The sequence below is a fragment of the Lampetra fluviatilis genome, chromosome 39 (assembly GCF_964198595.1).
Source record: "Lampetra fluviatilis chromosome 39, kcLamFluv1.1, whole genome shotgun sequence".
Classification (NCBI taxonomy): Eukaryota; Metazoa; Chordata; class Hyperoartia; order Petromyzontiformes; family Petromyzontidae; genus Lampetra; species Lampetra fluviatilis.
In genome coordinates, this window is record NC_136313.1 from 10,785,586 (window position 1) to 10,809,473 (window position 23,888).

At 53.1% G+C, this 23,888-nt stretch overlaps 1 protein-coding gene across 6 annotated transcripts in view; it reads right to left on the bottom strand.

Annotated features, from left to right (window-relative positions):
- LOC144945995 (transducin-like enhancer protein 4) overlaps positions 1-23,888 on the bottom strand; it is a 45,263-nt gene that overhangs the window by 16,183 nt on the left and 5,192 nt on the right. For 3 of the 6 annotated variants that reach the window (XM_078874709.1, XM_078874710.1, XM_078874711.1), the window contains 11 exons: positions 20,888-20,985; positions 14,842-14,905; positions 10,180-10,224; positions 9,191-9,331; positions 7,313-7,387; positions 6,460-6,757; positions 4,920-4,945; positions 4,501-4,623; positions 2,373-2,426; positions 1,246-1,458; positions 720-846 (listed from right to left, as the gene is read on the bottom strand). In XM_078874709.1, the coding sequence (XP_078730835.1) occupies positions 720-846; positions 1,246-1,458; positions 2,373-2,426; positions 4,501-4,623; positions 4,920-4,945; positions 6,460-6,757; positions 7,313-7,387; positions 9,191-9,331; positions 10,180-10,224; positions 14,842-14,905; positions 20,888-20,985 (1,264 nt within the window). The remainder of the gene's footprint in view (positions 1-719; positions 847-1,245; positions 1,459-2,372; positions 2,427-4,500; positions 4,624-4,919; positions 4,946-6,459; positions 6,758-7,312; positions 7,388-9,190; positions 9,332-10,179; positions 10,225-14,841; positions 14,906-20,887; positions 20,986-23,888) is intronic. The other 3 variants (XM_078874713.1, XM_078874714.1, XM_078874712.1) reach the window with 2 other exon arrangements.

Genomic DNA, 23,888 nt, shown 5'->3' on the forward strand with positions numbered 1-23,888 from the left:
GAATACGATGATGACGTAAACATAGAAATCGGCACAACTGTATCACACGAGAAATCGAAAATATTGGACAAACATAAATTAACGTTGAATAACAATATTCCCTGCAGTGCAAGTCGGCTCAGGCAGATTAAGGTTAGACTGATCACAGCACAATTAGACTAATTGAGAGAGACATTCAAACAGACACGGGGCGACTGTGGCACTAACACATAAGCGGACACGGATATATGATGCCAAATGATGTTAGCGCAAAGAATCGACAGCTCGGCATTAAATTGTAACTGAGATGGGAGAGTAAACAATCCGCAAGTGGGCCAATCAGAGGGAATATTGGGCACTGGCCAGAACAGTGTAGACCAACACACATTCCCCCAACCGTATCTAATTTCACTTTATATTTATAGAGCGCCTTCACCGGAGGCGCTTAACACAGCTTAAAAGAAATGGCGAATAATTTAGACGGCAGGGGCGTGCAAGGATTGAGGAATGAGCGATCGAGCGGTAGTTAGAGGTCACGAAAGGGCTACAGAGGAGGGACGGGTTGGCGTGGAGGGGCGAGGGGAGGGAAGAGGATGGGCGAAGTGTGCCAGCCACCATTCGCCGTGTGCACTACCAAGCGGGGACTCAACGTCAAACTCCGCCGGGAGATCAGTGGTGGGGGGGAGGGGGGATGAGGTGGGCACAGCGGGGGTCTTGGTAGGGGCGGCCACGGCCCTTACCGAGGGGGATGGCGCCAGGCGGTTTCCCCAGGAGAGGCCTCAAGCTGACAGCGCCTCCTCCTCCGCCGGCGCCGGCGACCCCAAGGGAGTCGCCCAGCGCCGACACCGGCGTGATGGCCTTCTCCACCTGCCGGCGACGACGACAAAGCAGCCGCGGCCGAGGTTAACGCCATCGTGGGTAACGACATCATTGTCATCGTCACCATCACTGTCATCGTCGACGGCTCACATCCGGACTGCACCCGGAATGTAGCAAACGTCTCAGGGAGCAGAGACAACGCAAGAACCGGGAGGAAACCGGGAGGGAGCGAGCGCGGCAAGGAGAGAAAAAGGGATAAATCAAAGTTGTGGATGAAGAGGCCTAGTGATAGATAGATGACCAGAACGTTTCCTTTATCAACCCACACTGACCAGAATGGTCAGGTATGGTCAAACAAACCCCATGACCTCCATGACTGACAGGAAATGGCGAATTAATGGAGAGAATAGTGAGATAGGTGGGGGGTGGCGTGGTAGCGGGCGGCACCTGGCCAGCATCTTTGCAGCGTGACGAAGGGGTGCTGCTGCTGGATGCCACCGAAGCGGGGCTTTGGGGGGGCCCCCCGCCGCCACCGCTGCCACCGCCGCCCCCCTCCTTCCGGCCCCCGGGAAGCCGATCGAGGCCGTTCTCCTGCGGAGGTGCCACACTGACACCGATGCTGCCGGGTCCCGGGCTCCCCACCCGGGGAGAAGCAGCCTCCTGAATGGGCCGCAATCATGACGTCGCCACAACGTCGCCACAACGTCGCCACAACGTTCCCGGGCCCAGAGATGGAGTCAAGTTATTTTGGCGTAAGGTCTGGTTTAATGTGTGGTCCGGTCCTGGGCTTTGCTTTATGGGGAGGTGACGGAGGGGAGCACGGGAGGTGAGGAGGGTACCAGTATGGGAGGGGGCTACGGGGAGGTGGGGCATGGGGAGGCATCAGCTCACTTGGGCTGCATCCAACACCAAACCCCGCTGCTTCTCCACAATGGAATGTTACAAATTCAATGTCCACCGTGTGGATTTTGATCTCAAAACGGACTGTTCCATTAACATATTTTCGTGGGTCAGTGTTGAAACAAACCAGGCAGGTGTGTGTCCGGGTGGGTGCATGTGTGTTTTTGAGTTGGTTGAGTAAGTGGCTGTGTGGTTGGATGGTTGGCTGTGCAGTTAGGCGAATGACGAGGCAGGTGTGTGTTTGGGTGGTTGGGTAGGTGTGTATTCATAAGAGTGAGATTGGGTGAATGGCCAGGTGTTTGGGTGAGTGGCTTGGTGGTTGGGTGAGTGGCTTGGTGGTTGGGTGAGTGGCTTGGTGGTTGGGTGAGTGGCTTGGTGGTTGGGTGAGTGGCTTGGTGGTTGGGTGAGTTGCTTGGTGGGTAGGTGAGTGGCTTGGTGGTTGGGTGAGTGGATTGGTGGTTGGGTGAGTGTCTTGGTGGTTGGGTGAGTGGCTTGGTGGTCGGGTGAGTGGATTGGTGGTTGGGTGAGTGGCTTGGTGGTTGGGTGAGGGGCTTGGTGGATGGGTGAGTGGCTTGGTGGTTGGGTGAGTGGCTTGGTGGTTAGGTGAGTGGCTTGGTGGTTGGGTGAGTGGCTTGGTGGTTGGGTGAGTGGCCCGTCCCCACGCAGTGCCTCACCTCGTTAGAGATGTCCACCACGAGGTTGTCGTCACTCCTGGCCGCGTCACTGTCCTGAAATACACAGTGGTGGTCGCTCAACAACCACTACAACCGCTATTCGCCACTAATTGGTGGTGACATCCCCACGGCGCTTGTGCCAGGCTATGTGCTCGTTAAGGCGACATGAAGCGTCGAGCGCCCGCTGGCAGAAGGTCACAGTACAGACTCAGGTGCCTTGCGTCAACTGACCGAGATGACAGGCTGATGCACCACCTGTGTCCCCTACTGTGCCACACACGCACACACACACGTGCTCACACCCACGGACGTGCTCGCCATTCATCTTCCCGCCCAACACCCATACAGGGTAAAGGCGCAGCCCTGCAATTGCTTTCTCACGCCGCTGCACCTGGCAGAAAGGCTTCCACTCGAGAAGAAAGAAAGACTTTGGAGCCCCATGCAGACAGTATTTTGCCTACTCTTCCAAGCCGGTCAGACGCCTTGGAACTGTTGAAAGTTACCAACGCTTTACCCCACCGCACGCAACCTGCTGATCGCCTGCGCGTGCCGAGGCTCGTGAATGATGGTACCCACGTGACCGACCGTGCCGCGCTTCGGTGAGTGCGACCGATCGCCCGGGGGACGTTTGAACAAATCATCCGCTCTAAATTATTCTCTTTGTTTTTCGTGCGGGTGGAGGCAGCCCCCCGAGGTGCCGTGGAAAAAGCCAAGCACGGGACAGGCGCAACTATACTGAACTCCCCACAAGAAAACGGCCCATGTGGAGCCCCCCCCGGCCCTGCCCCCCGCACCACCCCTCACCCCCCTCAGCACCTCATCCCCTCCACTCCTCACCCCCCCCAGCACCTCACTCCCCTACTCCTCACCCCCCGCCCCTCACCGACCACCACCCCTGCCCAGTGCGCGGCAAGAAATTGGAAAGCGCGCCGCGTGGAAGCGCGAGCTGCGGGGGGGGGGTAATGGCACTAAGGGGGCGGGGGGTTGTAGGAAGGGGGGGGGGGGTTGCAGCCACTGGGTCAAGTTCCTGCCGCTTGTCACTGGGGTGACATTTTCACAGAGGATACGTTGAGATGTTCATCGCGAGCGAAGCGGCTTCAGCGGTGGCTGCCAAACTCAGCGAGGGGTGAGTTGGGGGCTCGCAAACTCACGGCCGAGCCGACGTCGAATCGTGCGCTCCGTAAACAACGACGATAGCAACAACAACAACACACAATCAACAATGACAACAAACATCAACAAGAATGCCGATGAATGACAACCGAACGACAACAACCATGATGACATCATCATCACCAATAAAAATTACGATTCATAATTCGTTTATTTAAAGTTAGATCAGAGTGAAGGTATAATGGCAATCTTTCAGCTGTACCCTCCAGCACCAGACGGAGTCAATCAAATTAATTGGAGGTGCCATGGTGGCGAGATGTTAACTACCTCACCTGGAATACAGGAGGTCGTGGGTTCGATCCTGGAGCTGTCTCTCTCCCCGTGGTCGTGTGGATTTTTCTCCGGTTTTTCCCCTCCACATTTAGAATCAACGTGCGTTTTGAGTATTTGGCTGCTATAAATTTCCACACAATAAGCCACTTTGTTGAGCTCTCATTTCTGGCTATGTCACTTCTGAAAAAGAACTATGAAGCTCAGTGGGCCTTACCTGGTAAATTAAAAAAGAATATACATCCATAAGAGGTTTTTTGGGTTAGATCGCGTAAATAAATAAATGTGTCATTAAAACCCGCCACCACCCGACAGCCAATAAGTAAGGTTTGGTCACGTAAACAGAACGTGGCCAATTCGTCACTAGTACAGCACTAACCGGTGTGTTGGAGAGCCAAGCCACAACATTTACAATCTGAGTACGACGTTTCGCCAGTAATTACAACCAGCTTCATCAGGCGACAGCCAGATTTGTGGAGAAGTTAACCAATTTCGTTCCTTAAATAGAGGCGTAGAAGCCTATCTGTTAAAACAAAAAAATATTATTTCGTTGGCGATGACGCCCAGCGTCACCGGGTGTTCACGGCAGTTCGGCTCTCGCCTTTTCACAAGGACAACAACAAAACAACAATATCAACAACAATGTCCTCAAGGGAACATGACCGCGGGTGGGCGGGCGACTCACATAATGGTTGGCCGCCGGGTCCTTGACGTCCACGCGGTGCTTCTTGGCCTCGCTGCCGTAGTCGGCCGAGAGCCGAAACTTCTCCGCGTCCCTCAGACTGCCCGACGGCGAGATGGATTTGCTCTGAGACGTAAACAAAAAGAACGCATGCACACGGACACAAAGACAAACACACGCACAAATAATTAAAACTCCAGTCTGCTTTCGTCGCGTCAATCGGGGCGGCTTGCCCTTCACGCCTGCGTCTCCCACGCTCCACGACGATTGGCCAGTGAATGAGTTGCCTCTGGGTATTAAGAGTTGCCTCTGGGTAATAAGAGTTGTCTCTGGGCATTAAGAGTTGCCTCTGATACGGGGTGAGAGTGTTGGCGCCGCCACGCGTGACTGCGAGTGAGGAGCGAGCGGTGTGCGACTCTCACCACGCGCATCTCCCGGTCGCTGTCGCCTTCAGCGGATGTCAGAGGCAGCGGCGATGCGGCAAGGGTGGGGGTGGGGGGATGGGGGGCAGAAAAAACAGTGGACAGGGTATAGACAGAATAGAACCACCCACACCATCACCTTGTCCATGCTGGAAGCCAAGGCTCAAGCTCCCCTGTCATCATCACACTCGGTCCACCCTTTCTCCCCCTGTTCAACTTTGTTTTTTAGCTGAGCAAATACAGTGACGTCATCACTTTAAATGCGTGCGTCCCCGTGCGTCCGACACGACCGTTTGGGGGATTCGAATTCACGACCTCGCCCCAGTTGGCTCGCCGATCACTTTGACTCCAGAACGGTCCTCGGATTTCCGACGGCGATCGCTGCCCACCCCCACGCCCCTCCCCCTCACCCCCCCTTTCATACTTCGTTTGTACCTCACGTAGCCAACCATGCTAATTAAATCCTGACTGCGGATCGATTGATGCGGCTCTGCCAGCTGATGTCCCCCCTCCCTCTCCTCCTCCGATTCCCCTCCAAATGTTTAATGCCATTTTACCGAGCTGCAATATATGGCAATGACTCTCCGTAAATATAGATGGACTCAAGTGTCATACTCCTATTATATTATACATATAATATCTAATTATATAAATAATCGATGCCTCGAGTTCACTAGCTGGCTTCTGGCTGGGCTCCTGTGACTCCGTTGTTGTTAGTGGCTGCTGGCGGGGCCGTTACCAGTGATGCCTGCTGGTCACCTGACGAAAGGAAATCGGCGGAAGAAGTTTGGAAGACGTATAATTGATTAAGTCTATTATGATTTGTTATGTGGATGAGCACCTGTTTAGCCAGTTGCCCGGCAGCAAGGGAGTCGACCGACATTGCCGAGGCAATAAACAGCATCACCGATTGGCACGGTTGACATCGCTACACCATTTCAATTTGTGCTCCTATCCATGTAATTATTTCACCAGAATATTCTTTAAATCCCTCAGAATATATATTTATAAACCCTCACAATGCATATCACCTTGGCATGTTATTGTGACGTAACCGAGTGGATTACTGTTCGTGCTCTGAGTTTAGGAGGGTCTCGTGAGAATCAGAATAAAAATATTTACTCATACTGGAGGAATCCTATGGGCTACAAAGCTCTTTTTCACAGATGTCCAGCAGAGCACAAACACGACAGCCGTGCCTTTGGATGCAGAGCAACAACGCAATCTCTACTCGTTGATATATTAAAAAAAGACTAGATACTTCGTTCCGATTATCTTCCCCCGCACAGGCCCCCCCCCTCCCACCACTGCAAGCGTTACCACCGTGCCACCGTCCTGCCGCCCGTCAAGGGTTATTTAAATGGCGCTGTCGCCCGATTCGACTTTATCCGCTAACTGAAGATGTTGCTCCAGCCTCAGGTGGCAACAAGGTCAGGATTGGGCCGGGCGCCCACAGACTAAATCCTCGGGTTTGGGAGCTCCTGTTCTCACGCTCGCGGCTTGAGTCCCATCTCGCTAGTCTTTAGCTTCCAAATCATACCTCGCTGGCCACGCTCTCCTTGCTGTTGCTGCTGCTGGTGGTGGTGCTGCTGTAGGTGGAGCTGTCCCTGCAGGAGGCCATGGTGGCCCTTGTCGGCAGGTAGCTGGTGCAACAACGAGGCTCCTAGCGGGCCCGACAGCACCATCAGTCCACCTCCGCCCCCGCCGCCACTTCCGGTACCGTTGGCGCCGGTGGGTGGCGTGGGCATCGCCGGGGGCGGCAGCGGCGACGCGTGGTGCTGCGGGAGAGCGATGGCGCCGTGGGCGTGGACCAGGTGCTGCGCCTGCAGCTGCTGGTGCTGCGGGGAGGGCGGGGTGGGGGAGGAGCCTCTTGAGAAAGAGCCTTGAGACTCAGTGGAGGCTTTCCTGGGCAAATAAACGACATCGTTACGACCAATTACTACCGCTGCGGTGAAAGGTGCTAGGTGAACGATGGCGGTGGAGATGGCGGTGGCAGGAACTGTGCGGTGGCAGTGGTGTTGGTGGTTGCGGCGGCACGGTCAGCAGTAGTGGTGGTGATGGCGGTAAGGGCGCTGATATTGATGGTGGCAGAGACAATGCGAGTGCAGGTGGCTAGGAGGCAGCGGCGGATGTTGCAATCGGCTTGGTGGTGTTGTTGGGTGTTGGTTGTAGGGGCAATTGCAGTAGTTGTGATGGGGTTGATGGCAGTGGTGGTGATGGTGGCGGTGGCGGGGATGATAGTAGTGGTTGTGATGAGGTTGACATTATGTGGTGACAGTGGTGGTGGTGATAGCAGGGACAATGGTGCTGTTTGTGTGCCGGGGTTGAAGGCAGTGGTGGCGATGGTGGTGGTGGTGTGTGCTAAGGGGGCGTGCGGGGAGCTGGGCACGTACTCCGATGGCGGTGTTCAGCTCCGCCATGGTCACTTGCTTGGCCCTGTCCACCGCCTGCAGCACCTGCTGCTGGTGCTGAACAACGCACACGCGCACACATCAGTACAAAGATCCACCAGTGTAGCCTTAACAGACAGCTGGGACAAGTGCTACTAAGCAAGTAGGCCCGGCCACCTTTGTCCACTCAGAGGAGATGTTTACATCCTGCACCAGTTACTCATTTGAGGCTGAGTCGACCTAGGGGAGGCCTAGGACCGGTTTAGATAATCGTCACTGGTGTTTGCTGTGCGCGTGCACACATGTGGATGCACGTAAATGCACACACACACAGAATCATCATGTCCCCATTATGGTCTGTGGTTTTCGTATGTCCATGGTCTGTTTGTAAACAGCAGTTCACGCCATGGCAGGTGCTGAATGCTCTGTGTGTGGTTCGTGCTGCTTGCCGTGTAAACTTTTCCACAATAGTCGGCTGGCCAAGTAAAAGGCTATTATAATTATGTATCAACTAATCAATATAAAAAAGACAAAAATCCCCGTATAGCCAACACTGGCTTTTGGGTCAAGTGCTGTTAATGAGCACTGATGAAGCCAAGAATGGCGCAACAAGGGGTTTGTGTGGTCAGTATCGTGCCCGGCCACCTTTGTCTCCCTAGTGCTGTTGTTTACACATTTTTAAGGTCGAGTCGACCTAGGGGAGGCCTGCGACCGGTTCAAATTTTTGTTGGCGATGTTGGCCTTGACCGGGAGTCGAACGCGGGTCGCTGGGTTTGAAGCGCAATGCACTAATCACTGTGCCGCCGCTCCTCACTACACACGCGTCGTGGAGGCAACCCCCACACACTTTCTGGTGCGGTGCACCAACTCCCTGCGCCTTCTCTCCACCTTCTAGCAGCAGACAGAGGCTCTCGCCTGTCCGAGGTGTTTAATGGGTGACAAAGAGCTGAGGGTGTTTGTGACCCATGAGGGGACTTGGGGGAAGGGCCTCTCTCCACAGGTCCTCACGAGAACTCGGCACTGGCGCGGTCCTGGCACAACAACAACCGCCATTCGCCACTAAGTGGCGGAGACGTCACCACGGTGCTTGTGCCAGGCTATGTGCCACGTGAAGTGTCGAACGCCCGCCAGCAGGAGGTCACGGGGCAGACCCAGGTGCCATGGATCGACTAACTGAGATGACTGGCCGATGCACCACCTGTGTCCCCTACTGTGCCACCTTGCTGTGTTTTAGCCGCCCAGCACTCTGCTCGTTGTTGTGAGCATTGCTCCTCTGCCCTCCGTTGTTGTTGGAGGGCGACTGCCTCCAATTGCCCAGGAGCATCCTTCACGAGCCTCCTCTACAGAGGCCGATCTTGACACCGCTGGTACCAGTTATTGGCAAGTCCACTCAGCTCCACCGCCACTTGTACCACATCACTCCACTGATGGGAACGGGTCCAGATCTTTCAAGGATTTGTGAGCTCCTCACACAATCCAGCCTGGTTAAACCCAGGATGGGTTGTAGGCAGGCCAGCCTGAATTTTCTCACCGGCGAAGATGTTCCATTAGGGGGGTCCACGTTTCACAAGCATAGAGAAGGGAGGGCATGACCGTGGCCGAGAAGACCCGAAGCTTCGTGTTGAGCGACAGACCAAGTAGCTTCCACACAGCATTGTGCAGCCGATGAAAAGATATTGCCACTCGACTGATTCTGAGTGAGACTTCTGCTCTCAAACTGGAGCTGGTCATAAGCACACTGGCGCGCACACGCACGCATGCATGTGTGTGCGTGCATGCACACACATGCACGCGCACCCACACACACGCTCACACGAACGAACACGCATGCACGAGCGCACACACACACGCACACACACAAAAACAGGCTGAGCAACCCACCCATCCCGTCGCTTGTGCCGCTGCCAATACCAGGGGCCCGACCCCCCGCTTCCCGCTTGTCAGAGGGAAAGCACTTACTTCTGGAGCGAGGAACGGCATTATCTGCGCACATATCGCGTTGAGCCTCTTCACGATCTCCATCTGAAAGAGACGGAGGAGGCGAGGCTGGCGTGAGTGCTCACGCGAGGCGACACACGACTGCCGGGGGAGGGCGGGGGGGGGTTCGTTTGTTTAACCAGCAGAAGGAGGATGATGATGATGATGCCGGGACTCAGGGAAGTAATGAGGTTGGCGTGACCCGTGCCGTGGCAAGCAAAGCCCCCCGCCCGCTCTCCACTCGTGATGACGTCCCTCGGGGATGGCTCGCCACCGCCGCTGCCGTGCCGTCGGGGTCATCACCGCGCACGTCGCGAAGCGACGACGGCTCGCCAAATTCCGCTCCGTGCTCTGGAGGCGTCTTATAGGAGATGAATAGGGTTTAAAAAAAATTGGCTCGGATCTAATCGGTTCACGAAAAAATTGTCGGCAGCAGTGCTCCGAAACGTCCGGGGCGTGCCGCGCGTCCCAACGAGGTGCGGTGTGACGGGAGAAAAAAAAAACCCCTAAACCTCTGCACGCCGGGGTCCGTAATGTGCGCCAGTGTGGAGGAGCCTAGGAGTGAGTCTGCGAGCACCAGCGAGGGGCGTAGCACTTAAGAGTGAGATTTCACTCTGAAATATCACTCCACCGCCCCACTTAACCACTTTTTGCTATACTACTGCCTTGCCACTTCACCCTATAAATGCCTTTTTTTGTATAACCCACACAAGACGATCGCGGAAACTATATTTGACCAATCGCGTGTTTTTCTATGCACGAAATGTTAATGACAACCGAGGATAAACCTACTGCCCGAAACAAACCCTAGGGGACCCACTCACCCCTCTTAGCGGGGAGACACCGACACCCACCCCACAGCCCCCACCCCCACAGTCCCCAGCCCTACTCACCTGCTTGTGCATTTCGATGTTGAGGCCGTAAGACATCTCGTAGTACTACCAAATAAAACACAAACACACACAAAGACAAAGATTCCCGGTGAAGCCTTAACAGACTGTAGGAGCAAGTGCTGTTAGCGAGTAGCACCTATCAAGGCCGGCACTGCACACGAGGGGGTGGGTGGCCAGCACCACTCCCGGCCGCGTTTGTCTTCCCAGTGGCGAGGTTTATACACCGCACCAGGTACTCAATTGAGGCCGGGCGGACCTAGGGTAGGCCCAAGACCAGTCCAGATAACCGTCACCGGTGTTGGCCATGAGCGGAAATTGAACCCGGGTCACTGGGTTCGTAGCACGAACCCTCCCCACACACACGCGCACACGCACACACACACGCGCGCGTTTGGCACACAAGGGGGGATGTTGCGGGCATCCCTGCAGGTGGCTGACACGGCCCCGGCCCCCTGAACTCACCCCAGACCCATGTCCTGTTTGCGACGCTCGCTCGCTCGCTCGTCTCCCGACACGGGACTCACGCTCCCTTCCTGCTTTGGCAGCAGAAATCGGTGCCGAAGTCAAAGGGAGCGCAGAGCGCACGCACCCCCCCCCCCCGCAGAGGACGGTGAAGCAAATAGGCGAATCAGCGTATCGCTATTTAACCGGCTGGGAGGAGTTCGTGCGAAGCTGGTTTCACTCACCGGCTGGAAGCCGGGCGGCCCATCAGTACCATCACAACCTCACCGCGCTTTACTTTTTGAAGATAATCATCATTTGAGCGCATTTTCATCGCAGCGGTTGATTCTGAGGAGGGGTTGCCATTCCCAAGGCCTTATGAAATAAATCACGCGATTTTATTTCACGTGGTGGTGAACGGTTTGGTCAAATCGTGCTGTGTCACATTTACCGCCCGTACCTTCACCGTGCCCATCTTGTTGTTTCACTGTGGAGCTGTCAATACTTTTTTTTCATCAAAATGCTAATTGCAATTGTTCAGCATTTTGAGACGTATACTGCACAACCGACACCAGAGTATTAAAAAAAACGTAATTATTCGCACGTAAAGAGTTTTTGTTTATTTTGCCTTTGCGAATAAAAGGGAACGGTTCATAATGGGCAGCAGCAGCAGCGGAGTGGCGCTGCTGCTGCTGCGCCGTGTGATAGCAGATACATCTCCGGCTCCAGGTCGACTCTAACGGCGGGTGACGACCCACAGGGTCAGGGCTAAGCTGTCCTGGATCAGTGTCAAAAGTTACAAATGGTCAGGAGCTGAATGCCAATGTCGAGGTCTGCTGGCCACCAGAGAGCTTCGGGAGAGACTTCGTGCAGTTTTGCCATTCCTCCTCCGTTTAAGGAGTGTAGGCTACAGTGATTTACTGTGCGGTCCACAGTTTGGGTTGTACGGTTAAAGTAGCACCGCTGTGGCTGGTCTTAATTTTTGCATTTTATTTATGAAGCGGATGTGGGCAGCGACCTGTTGATGTTCTGATGCGGTTGATGGTTCCACCACCGGAGTCTTCGAGCAGAAATGCAAGGCCCGGAGGTGCGATGTGTGGATATCGAATGAGGTGTTTATTCGGGACCTCCGCGTTATTCCGCGTTGTTCGCCAGCCTTCTTCCAGATCTGGGTTGAGATTCTAGGATGGTGACAGCAGCGCGATGCCAGCAGGGGGGTCGTGAGGTGTACAGTCAGTCCTCTTTGCGTTCCTGAAAGTGTCGCGTTGCGTGAACACGCGACGACTTGGCCTGAGCCTGAACATAATGGATTGATGAGCATCGTGCCGATTAGGCGTATGAGAGAAACGGCATCTGGTGATTTTTTGACAACTTCAGCAGTAGGCCACGACGATCAAACGGAGTCGTAGGCAGCAGAGGGCAATCGCTGCTGTTGCCAATCTTCTGTTTGTGACGCAGGAAACCAGTTTCTGAGGGTGGCGAAGGCAGCCATCCGTTTGCAGCAGCTATGGGCAATTGGGAATCTGGCTTGTTCGGGAGGCAGTTTCATCAGCTTGGAGGTGGAGGACCAGAGGGATATCGTGACCCTGTAGCTGGAGTGCAAGTCTTGTGGCTTTCTGCGTTTCAGAATTACGATGCCTTTGGCTTGCTTCCGGTAATAAAATAACATAAGAACTATATAAGCGCCAGAACCAACTATTGTGGCCGTGGCTTTGTGTGTCCTACGCTGCTGTAAGCTCACGTGAACACACGACAAGAGCCCTACAGCCAAGTGTTTACATTTCCTGAACTAGGCTCCTCCAAGTTGCACGCCGGCTTCAGGAAATACGTGTGAGCTGTTCTCCAACACGAAGGGTTGCTACCGCTCATCGAGAGATACGAAAGGATGCTTATGTCTTGTCACGTGATGGCGACGGTTCGATCGGGATTTAATTTGAGGAAGGGGGGTCGGGGGGGGGGGGAAGGTAAAAAAATAAAACGAGAATGTGCAGGGCTGGGCGATGGCACCCGCTCAGCGCGTGGCTCCGCGGTCTCTTGAACTCACGCTACAGCGACTATCCGAGCGCCGCCAATCTAAACTAGAAACTAAACTATGTTTTTATTTTACCAGGTAAGGCCCACTGAGCTGAATAGCTCATTTTCAGAAGCAAACCTGCTTATCACAAATGATAGCTCGACGAAGTGGCTTATCGCGTGGAAATGTATAGCAGCCAAATACTCTAAACGCCTGACATTGATTCTAAATGTGGAGAGATAGACCGGAAGACCCGGAGAAAAATCCACGTGACCACGAGGAGAGAGACACGCAAACTCCAAATATACAGCAGGGGTCAGGGTCAGGATCGAACCCACGACCTCCTGCATACCTGGCGAGGTAGTCAACATCTACCACGACCTCCTGCATACCAGGCGAGGTAGTCAACATCTCACTGGATAGAGAGACCCACGACCTCCCGCACACCAGGCGAGGCAGTCAACATCTCCTAGCCACCGCGGTGCCCAATCTCTCCGCATCCTGGCAGAACGCGACGCCGATCACGGCTGGATGTGGAACGCGTGCGTGGCGGTGGCGGCGGGGTTTGGAATCGTTTCTTCGTGCGACCCCACCGTGACGGCGAGAGCCGGAGGCACGACGGTTTGGGGGGGGGGGACGACGTCGACGGCGTGGAGACCGCGGCGGCGGTGGCAGCGGCGCCGGCGTGTTTGAAGGCGAACGTTGCCGCCTGAGCACACACGCTTAACGGAGCGTCATCTCGAGTCAACCCGCCCCAGCAAACACTCGCGGACGCCTTCAAAGTGCCCCTCGGGTCAACCCTCGACAAATGTTTCAAAAGGCAAACGGCGAGAACCGACCGCGACCCGTTGCAAATCTGAGTAAAATTTACGGGATAACGGCGACGCTGTTCAAGATACGCACGGCCAGCCTTCCTGGGGCACAAACAACAAAGATCGATTGGATACCAATAGAGGCGCTGCCACGCAGTCTTCTTTTGTTATGTCGGGTGTGGGGGGGGGTTGGTGGAGAGGGAAATAAAGCGGAGAGCAGCTCACGAACCTCACGTCGCCCTTGCAAAAAGGGGGCGGCGTGTCATGGGCCTGAGTGTTTAAGCTGATGTTGACTCGTTACGCAGGTGACGATCCCGTTTAACCGGTTGCCCGGCTGTGATTCGTTGGAGATCCGTGGTGCAGCAACAACAAAAACAAAACACATCGACGTTGCAGAGAATGGGCCTGTCATTTCATCTTCTGGTAAAGTATTGAGCACCACTACTACTTGTTGATATTTATTTTACTTTAACCGCATTTCAACCCAAGGGTTCGTTTACTCTACTGTGACAACAGTGTCCTATTAAACCAGGGGTTGTGAACCTTCACTTTACTGAGGCGGCCGAATAGGATATTTTAAAACCAATGGGGAGCCACACAAAGTCAGTCACTGCACGACGCTGCGCTTTTAGATACGCTTCTGTGGCCGTCTGGAACACTCTTCCTTCAGATATTTGGAAGTGACTGGGAACTATGCACTTTTAAATAATCTAGATTGAAAACTAATTTCTTTTGAACTGATTTTAGTTTGTTGTCCCCCCACTGCACCTCCGATAAGCATGTTTGGCTACGTACGGTGCGAAAGAAGTTCAACACACATACGCATATTAGTTGACACAAAAGTTTAAACCAGGTGGGGATTCGCATGCATTCACCGTGAGTGCACCACAACTGGGAACACGAGAGCTGACTGAGCGCAGCGCTGTCAACATGTCAAAAAATATTCCCCACCAGTGCCCGATTAGTGCGGCAAAGATGTGGTGATGGATAAATATAATTCTCGAGCCGTTTCAAATTGGATGGCCTCACGTGGCTGCGGGCCACGTGAAAGAAATTCGCGGTCCGCGTGAAATTCATTTGCGGTCTGCGTTAAAGGAATTTGTAGTCCATATGAAATGAATTTGCAGTCCATGTGCATGTGAAAATGAATTTTGGGGCCCACGTGAAATAAAATTGTGGGCCACGTGAGACGAAGTCACAGACCAGATGTGGCCCACGGTCCATAGGGTCCCCCCCCGCCACAACTCCGAACGCCCACACGTGGCCCAATGCGTTTGTAATCGGTCGCCATCCACAGAGCAGCGAGTTAGGCGTGGCGGTGGCAATGACGAGCCTCACGCAAGGGTTCACTGTTGGGTAGACGCCACGCGGGGTTGTGTGGATTGACGCTCTCACCATCACGTAGTGCCTCTGAATCTCCGTCTTCTCATTGCTGAGCTTCTCGCATTCGAGCTTGAGACTGCAGGAAGGACGCGGTCGGCAGGGGTGGGGGTGGGTCGGGAGGGGGGGTGGAGGGGGGTGCAGGACAGAGTGTAACCCCCCACACACACAATCACCGAGGCCACCAACATCGATCAGCATCCTCCGCCACGCGAGCGTCACCGCGCCCGCCGCCTTTAATTAAAATTAAGTGATTACGCGCCGTCCTGCCCATGCGTCTCTCTGGCACGCGGCTGTGCCGAGAATCTTAAACGGGTGGAGCCGCGGCAGCGCCCGAGCATGACCGACCCCACAGGGTGGCACAGGGTGGAACAGGGTGGCACAGGGTGGAACAGGGCCGCACAGGGTGAAACAGGGTGGAACAGGGCCGCACAGGGTGGAACAGGGTGGCACAAGGTGGAACAGGGTGGCACAGGGTGGCACAAGGTGGAACAGGGTGGCACAGGGTGGCACAGGGTGGAACAGGGTGGAACAGGGTGGAACAGGGCCGCACAGGGTGGCACAGGGTGGCACAGGGTGGAACAGGGTGGCACAGGGTGGAACAGGGTGGAACAGGGTGGCACAGGGTGGAACAGGGTGGCACAGGGTGGCACAGGGTGGAACGGGGTGGCACAAGGTGGAACGGGGTGGCACAGGGTGGAACAGGGTGGCACAGGGTGGAACAGGGTGGCACAAGGTGGAACAGGGTGGAACAGGGCCGCACAGGGTGGAACAGGGTGGCACAGGGTGGCACAGGGTAGAACAGGGTGGCACAGGGTGGAACAGGGTGGCACAGGGTGGCACAGGGTGGAACAGGGTGGCACAGGGTGGAACAGGGTGGCACAGGGTGGCACAGGGTGGCACAGGGTGGAACAGGGTGGCACAGGGTGGAACAGGGTGGCACAGGGTGGCACAGGGTGGCACAGGGTAGAACAGGGTGGCACAGGGTGGAACAGGGTGGCACAGGGTGGCACAGGGTGGAACAGGGTAGAACAGGGTGGCACAGGGTGGAACAGGGTGGAACAGGGTGGAACAGGGTGGCACAGGGTGGCACAGGGTGGAACAGGGTAGCACAGGGTGGAACAGGGTGCCACAGGGTGGAACAGGGTGGCACAGGGTGGCACAGGGTGGCACAGGGTGGAACAGGGTGGAATAGGGCCGCACAGGGCCGCACAGGGTGGCACAGGGCCGCACAAGGCGCACAGCAGCGCACGCGAAGCTAACGATCACACGTGTGGAGTTGTGTGCAGCCGGCCACTGAAGGGGGAGGGGGGTGTTGTTTTCCAATGGTGGGGACCCCCCCTCTGTTTTGTCTCCTTTGTACTTCATGCTTTGTTTATTTTGTGCTCCCACTCCCACCACAACCCCCGGGTTTGTGTATTTTTTCCCGGTCTTATAGGACACTATGCTGCTCGTGGTGCAATTACATGAAGAAAAACGTCCATACTGAACACTTGAGAATGGCCGACAAAAGTAGATATCACAGAACCACTTCTGAAAACCCGTCAGGTGACCTCTTATCCACATTCCTCACCTCTTGAATGGCAGTCAAACCGATATATTTTTACAACTCTCAGAACTTGTAATTTTGGCCAAGAAAGTGAAAAAACTAATTTAGGATGATGGTTTTCTTTTGGAGCTGATGGCCATCAACTCACTCCACAAAATCCGGTGCAATCACAGGCTTAGACCTGGACTCGAGCCCATTGTCTCAGTGGTGCCGGCTCAGCGTTTTATGAATTGGAGCCACTCGCTCATCTCGTGCTCTTTAATGTATTTAAAAAAAAAGAACATACGGTGATATGGTTGGCGCCATGCTGACAAGGCTAATGAGGCTGCCTCACATGGACACTGTGCTCGCCAAAAAGTTCACCCACGTACCGCGCCTCCCCTGGGCCAGCACGGTGGCGCAGTGGTCAGCGCCTTACACCACGAACCCCAGCGGTCCGAGTTTGATTGCAGGCCTCGGCAAACACCAGTGGCCAGGGCCGGATTAATATTTTGTAGGCCCCTGGGCTACAGCTACTGTGAGGCCCCCAGCAATATTTTCAAAAGGAAAACAAAGTAAAAGAAAATGTATTTTTACAAGGCTAACAACAAATGAAATTCAGCATTCACAAATGAAAAAACTCTTCACTTAATCTCTGCCAGCGGCGTGTGACCTCTGAACCGGTCCAGGACACCCTACACCCCTTCACCAACCCGCACTGACAAGGCCTGGGTGAGGTATGGCTAAACAAACCCCATGACCGCAAGGCGTGGCGATGATTAGACGTCCATGTACGATGCACGTCTTGGGTAATGTCGTATGTGGAGACACCGCGGTGGCTCGGAGATGTTAACTACCTCGCCTTGTATACAGGAGGTCATGGGTTCGATCCCAACCCTGACGGCTGTATATTTGGAGTTTTCAGGTTCTCCCTGTGATAGCGTGGACATTTCTTTGGGTTTCCTCTCCACATTTAGAATTAATAAACGGTTAGGGCATTTGGCTGCAATGAGATAAGGCACTTCGTTGAGCTATCATTTGTGGCCAGGTTTGCTTCTGAAAAAAAGAGCTAAAAAGCTCAGTGGGGGCCTTACCTGGTCAAATAAAAATGTGTACGTCGCGATTGCCCACGCGGTAGGAAGCCCACGATCCAGCCCTCCGTCTCCGCTATTTGGCGGAAATGTTCTAGAGATTGTTACAACTCACACTGCCAGGAAAGTGTCTGCCCATTATTATTTTAGAAAATGAACCCCCCACTGACATTAAAATATTCGCTGTAACATGACGAATAATGAGACTTTTCTTAAGTAAGGCACGAACAAAACAATTGCAAACACAGCCCCAATTTTCCTTTCAATAATGCCGATGAATATTAATTATTAGCGCGTGACCTATTTGCGTTTGGGATTATTCTGTGCATGTGAATTCTGGCGAGGCCGCGCTAATGCCATCTCCCCGGTTGAGAATATGTGTCTCGGGCAACTCCCGCTCGGGTATCGTACGTGTCAACAACCAGTAAGGGTTCAAACACAGTGAGACTCCGACTGAAAACCCTTGGGGAAAATCCCAATAAACTGAGGTAGAAATCCAAGAAACCAGAAAGGAAAACCAATAAACCGAGCGGGAACCTCTAGAAACTGAGAAGGAAACATAATACACCGAAGGAACCCAAATTAACTGAGAGGGAAACCCAAAATAGAGGGAAACCCAAATAACTTATAGGGAAATCCCAAGAAACTGGGAAGGAAACCCAATAAAACGAAGTTAACCAAAAGAAGCTGAGAAGGAAATCCAACACATCTCAGAGGAAAAACCAAATAACTGACGCACAGAAATGTTTAACTTTGATGCAGTAGGCTCTTTAAAAAAAACGAGATTGTGCACCAATAGGGGGCTAATATCCACCACTTAGTGAACATTCCCACGCGAAATTAAATAATAATAAGACAACCCTTGGATAGTTACTCTTTGGTTATTTCGGTAAAGTCACGTAGAAAGAAAAGAAATTAAATAACAGAATACGACGTTTCGATTCCAACACAAGCAATCGTCATCAGGTAGAAAACAAACCTAGTAAACTTAGAAATATAATGTAATGCAACACAGAGAGTCGGTTAATACACAGTTAACGAATGGCCTGGTTGATTACGTTCTTCCTAAGATTGCTCAATTAGAAGTTAAGTGTGATATTTTACTAAGTTTGTTTTCTCAAACTTCCTATTTCTCTCTCTAAAATTGACCAGACTTCGAAAGGTCCATTTGCTCTTTCTCTCCCCCGGCCGCTATGGGGTGGATTTCCACACAACTCTCTCATTGAAATGTTAATTTCTCTACTCCCCCCCCTCTCTCTCTGCCCCACCTCCCCTCTCTCTATTTAAGGCCTCGACACAGAGGCGTTGTTTCTCTATGTGTTGTCTCCTCTTTGCTTGTGTGTGTGTCTGTCTATGTGTCTCCGTGTATGTGTTTTGTCTCTCTCTCAAATTTAGCAATCTTTGGAAGAACGTAATCAGCCAGGTAGGGTGTTGACTGTTGTGTTAGCCAACTCTCTGTGTTGTATTGCATTATATTTATAAGTTTACTAGGTTTGTTTTCTACCTGATGACGATTGCTTGTGTTGCAATCGAAACGTCGTATTCTGTTATTTATTTTCTTTCTACGGGACTTTACCGAAAGAACCAAAGAGTAATTCCTGCAGTCACGAAAGCTTCAAATTATCCTTGGATAGTTGTCATTAGTTTCCTGCTGTTTCCTTTTGGAGCCGACCCTCACAAGATAAGACCAGAACCACGGTCGGCAGCAGCTGGCCGTGCACCGCTGAGTGTTCGTCAGGTAAAAAACTATTTCCGGGTAAACAACAATTGTCAGCATCTACATCATTAAACCTCCTTTGCCAGTACCAAAATATAATAATAGGGTTTCCCCCCTTTTTTTGGCAACAAAACTGAAACCTTTTTACAAGGAATCATGTCTGCATTAACCACAATACTTGTGGTCAAAATGCAAAAAAAACACACTCTGATAATATATGCATTGTCCTTGAAACTGATTGGTCCACACCAGAGACGGCTTTTTGAGCCTCGTCTCAATTGGTGCTCGACCAGAGGACGCCAAAAGTAATTCAGGCTCGGGATAACCCCGAGCCCTCCTCTGGTCTAGCACCAATTGAGACGAGGTTCAAAAGAAAGCCGTCTCTGGTGTGGACCAATCAGTTTCAAGTCAAGGACAATGCCATATACTATCAGAGTGTGTTTTTTGTTCGCATTTTGACCACAAGTATTGTGGTTAATGCAGACATGATTCCTTGTAACAAGGTTTCAGTTTTGTTGCCAGAAAAAAAGGAGAAAAACCCTATTATAACAATTGTCAGGTAAACAACAATTGTAAAGTAAACAATAATTGTCAAGTGGCCAAGTAAACAATTGTCAGGTAAACAACAATCATCAAGTAAATAATTGTCAAGTAAACAATTGTCAGGTAAACAACAATCGTAAAGTAAACAACAATCGTCAGGTAAACATAAACATGAAAATCCATGGCGCGGCCGCGAGACAACTTGGCACCGTCAGAGCCAAGCGTGGAATCGTTGGTGAGACGCGACGACGCGTGGGAGGGGAGTCGGTGGATCATCGCGCGCTACCTGCGCCGTCAACACCAACCCGCCAAGACCCCGAGCGCCAAGCTGAGCGAGCGAAAGTAGCGCGGAGGTTCGTGGTTCAAGCGCACGGCCACCCCTGGTTAATACTACGGGCGTATTAACCGTAAATACTACTACGCCGTTGGCATCAGTGGACATTATCAAATCCCGAAAATTACTCGGTTGTAATCCCGAGTTTACCGACCAATGCCCACTATTTAGGCCAGTGCTGCATCACATCTTGCCACACAGGGACAGCTGCCATACGCTTGGGGGTCCCCGAGGATCAATCGAGAGAAAAACTACAGTTGGGGCATTGAATGATCTAGATAGTCAGTTCTGCTATAATGCTGCGTGTTGTTTTTATAACGCGAATTGGATATAATGAAATTTTTCCATAACGTGTATTCTTCGGGAATGCAAACTATTGCGCCATAGGGGAGCTGACTGTATTTAATAAACGCTTTCGCACAAATGCCAATCCTTATTCCCCAACTCCTTATCTATCGCGACCTCGTACCGTAAGCGCTCACCCCGCATATACCAGCAACGGCTGTTGACGCCCTCGCTGGAACCAAGTTGAATAAGCGCCATTGGTGTTCAACATTGCAGGCACATTTACTGACTTGACGGGTAAGAACTTACAATATGGGTCTAAGCCATCAGCATGAAGGGGGGGTGGGCTTAAGTGCATCGAGGACCCCTCTCCCCACCCCTTATTTCCGAAACCCCGGAGATGTGAGGCCACACCAAGTCGTGGGTGGTACGGGTAGCTCATGCCACGCCGGTCACTGGGAAGGGCCTTGCGCAGGTCGACCGCCCGAGCGAGACGAATCCGGCCAATGGGTCGGCACCTGGTGGGGGTGCCCCCGGCAGGTCACCTGGGCGTGGGCTCTCACCTGTGGTACTGCGCCTGCAGGAACTGGAACTCCTCTTTGATGCGGTCGCAGGCCTCGTTGATCGCCGCCTTGAAGGGGGGCGCGCTCTGCGGGGGCACCTGCGGAGAGCGTCAACAATAACTCTCAGCATCGGACCTTGCCTGGCCGCGTCGGTGAAAGTCGATCGAGGCTCGCAAACGAGATTACATTTAACGACGCGCTCGGGTGTACAGCAGTGCACGTGGTGTGTAAAAACCCTCGGCCTTATCCAGACCACCAGCTCAAAAAGGACTGAACGTGCGGCAATTTTGTCGTTTAGACCATCGCGTGGCCATCATTGATTGCACTGTAGTGATGAGTCCGAATGAGGATGAAACCGGTCTACATTTGTGTCTTCGTTTCACCGGTTGCCTGTCACGCTGGCATCTAAACGCTGTTATTAAATACCTCAATCATTCAACGTTAACCACGCTACGCCACTGGCCGGCGACAGTCCACTTCACGGCGACAGAAGAAGCTGAGGGACCGAGGCGGGGATGGCATTGCCGGGCGGTAGCGCGTCTGCAACCTGTTGCAGAGGTTTGCGGCTCGAACCCAGTGCCCACTCTGGTCATCGCTGCGGTGCGCATTAACCTAAAATAAACAACACCAGCCGTCCGCTTCACGGTGGAGGTTTGAGATCCCACGTGCGTGGGCCTCGTGTGCCAACGCCAAGGTCAACATTCGGCACTTTTGAAAAACCACCTTGCAAGTTTTTTCACTGGGTCAAGCTACGTACCGAATCGTCGTTTCCCCGACCGTAAAGGCTTTTGGCGGATGGTTACAAACGTCTGTGAAACAGCAAACAGCGCCACCGTGACGATAGCCTCGCGCTATAGGAATGGCGCGAATACCAGCCGTACCAAATAATAATAATTGTTGTTGTTATTGTGCGAGCCTCCAGGGCAACAGCACAGAGAGCTCGGGGGGTGAGTTCACGACCCCTGGTGAGCCGGCCATTGTGTTCTCGCTTAGCGCGGCCGCACGCATCGGGGCACACGCACAAAGGGGAATTAAACCCCGATTGTGCGGGTGTCAAGAAGGGACTTAGTTTGCGTTTTTTTCCCCAATCCTTCCTGAATGAGAATTTCTAGATTTTCAACGAGCATGCATGCACGCGTGTGCCCGTACAAGCGTGTGCGGAAAGCGGCAGCGCAGTGGATTGCGAACCCGGCGACTCGAGTTCGATTCCCGCTCACGACCAATAACAGTGGGCCTCCCATAGGTCGACTCAGCCTTACATGAATACCTGGTGACGGTGTGTAAACATCAGCACTGGGGAAACAAAGGTGGCTGGGTGTGACGTGGCGGCCTCGATGGTGCTTTCTGTGGCAGATTTGTGTCAGAACAGCGCCACGTGTTTAAGCAAAATAAATAACATTGACTTGACTTCATAGGCTCTGGCTAACGACACTTGCACGAGCAGTCTGTTAAAGGTCTGGCCGGGGGATCTTTGTCTTTGCATGACGAGTGAGTGTGTGTGTGAGTGTGTGTGCGAGGGTGTGTGCGAGGGTGTGTGCGAGGGTGTGTGAGTGTGTGTGAGAGGGTGTGTGTGTGAGTGTGTCTGCGAGTGTGAGTGAGTGTGAGGGTGTGTGAGTGAGTGTGAGGGTGTGTGTGTGTGAGAGGGTGTGTGTGAGTGTATGTGTGAGTGTGTGTGCGAGGGTGTGTGAGTGTGTGTCAGTGAGTGTGAGAGGGTGTGTGTGTGTGTGTGCGAGTGTGAGTGAGTGTGTGTGAGAGGGTGTGTGTGAGAGGGTGTGTGTGAGTGAGTGTGTGTGTGAGTGTGTGTGCGAGTGTGTGTGAGTGTGTGAGTGTGTGTTAGTGTGTGTGAGTGAGTGTGAGTGTGTGTGAGTTGGTGTGTGCGAGTGTGTGTGAGTGAGTGAGTGTGAGAGTGTGTGAGGGTGTGAGTGTGAGAGTGTGTGAGGGTGTGAGTGTGTGTGTGAGTGTGTGAGTGTGTGTTTGAGTTAGTGTGTGCGAGTGTGTGTGAGTGAGTGAGTGTGAGTGTGTGAGAGTGTGTGTGAGTGTGTGTGAGTGAGTGTGAGTGAGTGTGTGTGTGCGAGTGTGTGTGAGTGAGTGTGAGAGTGTGTGAGGGTGTAAGTGTGAGAGTGTGTGAGTGTGAGAGTGTGTGTGTGAGTGTGTGAGTGTGTGTTTGAGTTAGTGTGTGCGAGTGTGTGTGAGTGAGTGTGAGTGAGGGTGTGAGTGTGAGAGGGTGTGAGTGAGTGTGTGTGAGTGTGTGTGTGAGTTAGTGTGTGCGAGTGTGTGTGAGTGAGTGTGTGTGAGTGTGAGAGTGTGATATCTGGCGAGATTTGCACTTCTCAAGTCCCTGAGTGAGCAAAACATCGAACCGGAAAGAAGCGAGGGCTGAGCGCGCCAGACGTAAACAAGCCTTCGCCCTCTCGACTTTCTTTCAGGAAACCGACATCGATTTCCTAACGATCGGTCTTCTTCAGTCTGGGTCCAACGACATCCGTCAATCTTTACTCAGCACGTGGGGCCGTTTAGGGGGTGAAGTCTACGAAGAGACAGCAGTAAAATAAACGCCGGAGAGAGCGGAAGGTAAACAAACATGAAACAAGTCGGTGGTCGCATTCACAGCGGACGTTGGCGAATGGAAAAGTGGCGAGCAGCCTTTGGGAGCTCCCGGAGGGGTTCGCGAGTCGTGCCGCGTTGCTCTCCGGCCTCGGTGAACGAGACGTCAAGAGGTCGTCGCGGAGCCTTGCCGGCGATGCCGTCACACAGCTTGGCCATTGCTTCCTTCTTGCTGCTAGATCCTTTCGTTGATGTTGCAAAGTTGGCACTCTGACCTCAGGAGGACGGCTCTTCGCAGTTTCATCATCACCACCGTCTGCCTGGCTTTGGGTGACACTCTGCTGCTGATGTCCAATTCACCCTTGAAGAAGCGTTCTATAGCTCAACGGGCTTCACTCGGGAAGTAAACTTCTGATTCTGCGGTCTTCTCCCATGGTCACCAACCTCTGGGTGCCAC